The sequence below is a fragment of the Dasypus novemcinctus genome, chromosome 31 (assembly GCF_030445035.2).
Source record: "Dasypus novemcinctus isolate mDasNov1 chromosome 31, mDasNov1.1.hap2, whole genome shotgun sequence".
NCBI classification, from domain to species: domain Eukaryota; kingdom Metazoa; phylum Chordata; class Mammalia; order Cingulata; family Dasypodidae; genus Dasypus; species Dasypus novemcinctus.
The window spans coordinates 42,937,006-42,943,005 of NC_080703.1; the positions used below are offsets into that span (position 1 = coordinate 42,937,006).

The following is a 6,000-nucleotide window of genomic DNA, read 5'->3' on the forward strand; positions in this document are numbered from 1 at the left end:
ACCTGTTCCTGAGAATGGCTAATTAGCTTAAGGTTTCCTAGCTATAAGTGGCAGGTTAGGGACTCAACTCTTGAGCACTTTATACTACACAGGTGACTTTCAACTGTGTTGCCTTTTTCCATCCAAAAGTCAACTCATTTCTCAAGAGTCTCTTGACTGTCAGCAGACTTTATCTGTTTTAAAAACTGGGGTTCTGAACACTACTTTATTTGAAAAAGGACTCTTCTGCTCAAAATAATAAGGAAGCCATTTGATTCTCTACAGATTGTAGCCCGTTGTGTTAAACAAAATAGGTAAAAAAAAAAAAAAGGCAAAACAAAGGTATATTATAATTTAAAAATCCTCTTTGAACTTTACTTGTTTCACAGGCAAGTCCTGATTCTTTTAGAGAACAAAGCTATCACATTCTTATGTCTGAACATCACATTTATAAACAGTAATGCCTAAAGTTTACTCCCCCAAAATTCAAATGCAATTTTTTATGTATTTTCCCAATTGTGAAAAGGACTTCAGAGTTTAAAGAACACTTCGGGGAGCAGATGTGGCTCAAGCAGTTAAGCACCGACCTCCTACGTATGAGGTCCTGGGTTCAGTCCTCAGCCCCTGGTACTTCAAAAAAATAAATTAAAAAAAGAACACTCTGTCAGGAATAAATATAATGGGCCTCAGCCATAAGTGCTCAAGTGTGTGCACATATGAAGATGGAATTACACTTCTGCTCACCAGGGTTTCTGCTTCTGACACAGTATCATGTTTCACAGACAGATTTTTTACGATAGTTTAATGTTCATACTTTTCTCTCTATACACCTGATTAGTGGCTTCCTAAGGAGATGGACTCAATTTTCTATTACACAGTACTTACCATATAGCCAAACATGAATTCAATAAGAGGCTGTTGAAATGAAGGGGAACATATCTATGAAAAAACAGGGGGATAATGGAAGTAGTAAGCATGAAAGATTACTTTCTATCCTTCAAAGACAATTTTATCTGAAAACACTATTTAGAAAACAAGGTTTCCTGATTATCAGATTAACTTTTAAGAACTTCATTTACTTGGCTGGGAAAATGAAGTTTTTTTGAATTACATGGTATTTTGAATACATGAATTAGTACAGCTTTGTGTCAAGTGAGGCCCTGATACACAATTATGGTACATAATTCTTCAAGTGCACTTTCCTATTTAAGGGGATTGTCATAGCATGAAATCTGATTATCAAATCTACTTTATCCTAACGATGTGCTTATAACTCCCTATAGCAGTTTGATATTATTGATGAATTCCAAAAAGAAATATTGGATTATGTTTGTAAACTGGTCTTTCCCTCTGGGCATATGAGATTATATTGATTAATCAAGTAAACCTCTCGTGCCAGTAGGGTGTTGAGTCCCCGCCCCTGGGTGGGTGGGGACTTGCAGATAAAAGGCATGACAAAGGACAGAGTTAGGGGTTTTTGATGTGGGGGTTTTGATGCTGGAGTTAGATGCTGAAGCCTTAAGCTGGAGCCCTGGGAAGTAAGCCCACAGAGGAAACAGAAGCCAGCCCCAGGAAGAGAGCAACCCAGGAAGCCTGAACCCTCACAGACGCCGGCAGCCATCTTGCTCCAACACATGAAAATAGACTTTGGTGAGGGAAGTAACTCATGCTTTACGGCCTGGTATCTGTAAGCTCCTACCCCAAATACATACGCTTTATAAAATCCAACCAACCTCTGGCATTTTGCACCAGCACCCCTTTGGCTGACTAACACACTCCCCAAACCCATTCAGATGTTAAGTGGAACGCACTGAATGAGTGGTGGAAAGTAGCATGGAGTCCATCGGGCAATGCTCAATAAGTAAAGATTTCTCTAAACTGTTTGTGGCTGTATTTTTCAGTTAACAACAACAACAATAAAAATGGGTTGAAAAGAGCTTCTGGAGAAATGAATGCACTTCTAAAACAAAATGTCAATAGTGACAAATTTTCTACTCACTAGAAGAGCAGATATGGACATGAACCACTTTGTTCAAATTAACAAAACTGTTAATTAAACCTGTATGTACTTCTATCATAGCATTTGTTATGCTGTGTACCAAAATAAATAAAAGTTGTTTCAGGTCTCTGCTGTTCTTCCAAGTATGTTTTAAAAAAAGAGTTTAGCTAAGATCTTGTGGTAGAGGAGAATGAATCTACCACTGAAATCTGTAAACACTGAAGAGGAGTAATCACTTATTTTTATTATCAGGAGAGGGCATGTGAAATATTTAAAAAGTAGACTCTAACAGGGTCCTAATCCTGACTGCGAAATAACCACTTGTTTGCAAACAAGTCACTATCTCTGGGCCTTGGGGAAATTAGGAGATTGGGTTATATTACAAGTAAGATTCTGCTGCATCAATCTGTCATTTATTTCTATACAATTGTTAAATATGCGATTAGGAAAAAGGGAGGGGATTAGGAAAAAGGGAGGGGTGTTCCCCCGTAGGGGAGCCCCACGGGCAAGGAGTGGGCCATAAGGAGAGCCGCCCAGGGTGAAAGAAAGCACAGCCTGCCCAGGAATGGCGCCACTGCACACACGGAGAGCTGACACAACAAGATGCCGCAACAAAAAAAAACACACGGATGCCGCTGACAACAGAAGCGGACAAAGAAGAACACACAGCAAACAGACACAGAGAACAAACAACTGGGGCGGGGGAAGGATCCAAAGATGAAGATAAAAAAGAAGAGAAATGGGGTTTTGTAAAAGATGTGATGGGAGAGAAGAAAAAAAAATATGGAAAAGTTTAGTAGTCCTTTACAAACCTGCTGAATGTAGAGCTTGAACTCTTTCCAGATATTCATTTATTTTTTCTTGAATATGTTCTAGGCTTGATCCTGCCATCTCAGCATAAATTAAGGCTTGTGCAGCTTCCTACAAATAAAAAAGGATTTAAAGGAACTCAATGGATATATAGCAATTTGAATTTTCTTTACTGTTTTCTAATTCATAATGGTTTTCATACATGACAAAACAAGAATGTCTGAACAATCTTTAAATTATTAGTCATATTTTCATAAAATAGTGATTTATATAATCCTCCAGTACCTTTTCTTCAGTTCTTAATGTTCTCAATATTGTTGAAGATTTATGAATTCAAGTATGAGGAATTATAAGCATTTCCTTAGAATAGTTACGGTTTATGATTATTTTCTATTTTCCTTATACAATAGATCAGACTTAAAATCATACACTTTGCAAACACAAAGAGCCTTAAAAGCATTAAAACAAGTATTATTAAAGGTTAAAGACCTCAAAGTGGAAAAAAAAATGTTTTTCTCCAACAGAAAATAACGAAGGGTGACCCTGTTAAAGCATATTTCAATTGTATGAAATAAACTTATTTTAATTAAGAAACCTGGATTCTTCGTCCATGTAAAGGCCAATTATACTACAGCTAGCGTGGAATAGGATTCATACTCCTCATAACCATCTCTGGACCAGAGAAAAGAGAAAGATTTCTCTCAGCAACACCACATTCTCTGCAGTAATCTGATTTTGGTGAGGCCTCAGGCCTAAATGTCTGCATCCAAAGAAGCTTCTGAATCTGGCTACTCGAGGGAGTTGTTTTACTGAATCTAGAAATATGAGTAAGAAGAGTGCAGTATTGATCCAAACAGAAATTCAGCCTAAAGGCTATAGGGTAGAAAAGATATTTCCTTAGATTCTGTAATTCAGGTATTTCAGAGGAAATAAAACTTTAAATGTGAACATTACTGTATTTTATACACCATCATTATCTAAATATATTATAGCTACAGTAAACTTCAATAAACTGTTATATATATATATTTTACCCCTTCAATTACCATATATGTAAACATCAATTTTCTAAGAATTACCTTGCTTAAAAGAAATACTCAAGTTTTGAAAAGGTTGGTATAAATTTTATTTTACTCATTTCATTTATACCCAAAAGTGACTTACAATGAAGGAATCCCTTATAGAACAGAATCAGACTGGAAAACACTAAAACTCTGAAAAAGTTCACATCAATAGTTCCTAGAAGCTCAACCACTGTCTCAAGGAAGAAAAATTCTTCCTAAGCGATATGTGATCCTATTTGGCAAAAGCCATTGCGCACTAGTTTCTCTTGCTTTAGAAAAAGTGATTTAGGTACTATTTTAACCGACGACGTTTGTCAAAGTCATTTCACAAAACTAAAAAGTTTAAAAGAGGTATCACCTTGTGAAAATTAAAAAACAGTCCAAATGGAATGACTCTGAGACTCATCGGAAGCCTCTAACGTGACGCATTAGAAGGTGAAGGACCGCGGTCGTAACGCGGGAGGCGAGCCGCGCACCGGGCACACGCGTGGCTGCGGGACTTCCTGAAAGCGAAGCGAAGGGTCGGGGGACGCAGCTCCCTCTGCAGGAGGGGCAAATCCCCGGGCCTGGAGCGGGGAGGGGGCGGGCAAGCTCCCGTGCTTGGCGCAGCAGCTCTGCTTCCAGCACACTGACCAAGTGGGCAGAGCCCCGGCTCTAAGGATACTGACGGCACCGCTGCTTACAGCGCGGAAGGGAAGGGGCGGAATGCCCAGGAACGCCTCTAACTGAATACTGGTATGGCCGCATAATGAAGCTATTATTAACAGAACAATTAGCAATAAATTTTACGATTTGGACAGAGGTTCAAATGAAAACAGCATGTTAAAAATAGCACAAAAGTACGATCCAAGTTTGCTAAAAATATATATACGCATAGGAAAACCACCACAGGGATGTACACGAAATGCCAGAGTGTTTCTTCAGTGACCGCTGTTTCAGGATCTTCCAGATGTTCTTTTCCAGGACTCGTAAACCAGCGCCAAAGGACAGTGAGAATTAACGACCCGACCCTGCCCTCTGCCCCGGAACTGCTCGGACGGCACCTGCGGGCGGAAACCCGACCGCGCCCGCTCAGAGCGCCCGCCGGCCGCCCCCCAGGGGGGCGAGACCCCCGGAGCGGGAGGACCGGGCCAGGACGGCAGCCGGGCCGGACCCTGCCCGGCGGGGCAGCCCCGGCCCACCTTGTAGTAAAACACCGCCTCGGGGTAGCGGCCTTCGTGGTCGCGCTGCACCGCCAGCCGCGCGAACTGCACGGCGTCCCGCTCCAGCGCCGCCGCGTCCATGGCGCCGAGGCTCCGCTTCCCGGAGCGCCGCGGAAAGCGCGAAGTTTACTCTCGACGGCCCGGGGACGGAAGGCAGTCTCCGCGGCTCGGCCTCGACCCCAGAGCGCGTCAGCGCAGGCCCGGGCTGCAGCCCGCGGGCGGCCACCCAGGCCCTCGCCACGCCTACCGGCCTCACCGCGCAGGCGCAGCCCGCCCCGGCTCTTCTCTGAGAGGGGCCTGTCCGGGCCTTCGCCACGCCTACTTGCCGCACTACGCAGGCGCAGCCGGCCTCCGCGCTTCTCTGAGCGGGGCAGCCCAGGCCCTCGCCACGCCTCCCGGCCGCGCCACGCAGGCGCAGCCCGGCCTTGGCTCTTCTCTGAGCGGGGCAGCCCAGGCCCTCGTCACGCCTCCCGGCCGCACCACGCAGGCGCAGCCCGGCCTTGGCTCTTCTCTGAGCGGGACAGCCCAGGCCCTCGTCACGCCTATCGGCCCGCACCACGCAGGCGCAGCCGGCCTTGAACGCTTCTCTGAGCTGGGGCAGTTCAGGTCCTTGCCACGCCTCCCCACCGCACCACGCAGGCGCAGCCGGGCCTCGGCGGGGGCAGCCCAGGCCCGGGGGCGGGAGTGAGCTGGAAAATGGGCGGGGCGGGGCGGGGCCCGCTGGGGAGCCCCCTGGCGAGCACGTGACCGCCGCAGCGCCCGTGATTGGGCGGGCGGAAGCGGGTGTCCCGCGCCCGCCCAGGTGGTTTCCGCCGCCTGCGAGGGCGGGGCGCCCCGCGCGGGGCTGTTGGTGTGGGAGCTGCTCCGTGGGTCTTTCCAGGTTTTCCTCCACGGAGTGGGAGGAGTAAGAGTGAAGGAGGACAAGAATACGCGAACATGGAAGAAC

The 6,000-nt window shown here is 45.6% G+C and overlaps 1 protein-coding gene across 1 annotated transcript in view; it reads right to left on the minus strand.

Moving 5' to 3' along the window:
* The window catches only part of CAPN7 (calpain 7), a 38,436-nt gene extending 32,770 nt beyond the window's left edge, over positions 1 to 5,666 (minus strand). The window contains exons 1-2 of the mRNA XM_004483658.5: positions 5,034 to 5,666; positions 2,791 to 2,899 (exon numbers count right to left, since the gene is read on the minus strand). Coding sequence (XP_004483715.2) covers positions 2,791 to 2,899; positions 5,034 to 5,135 — 211 coding nt within the window. The 5' untranslated portion in view covers positions 5,136 to 5,666. The remainder of the gene's footprint in view (positions 1 to 2,790; positions 2,900 to 5,033) is intronic.
* Between the last annotated feature and the right edge of the window lie 334 nt (positions 5,667 to 6,000).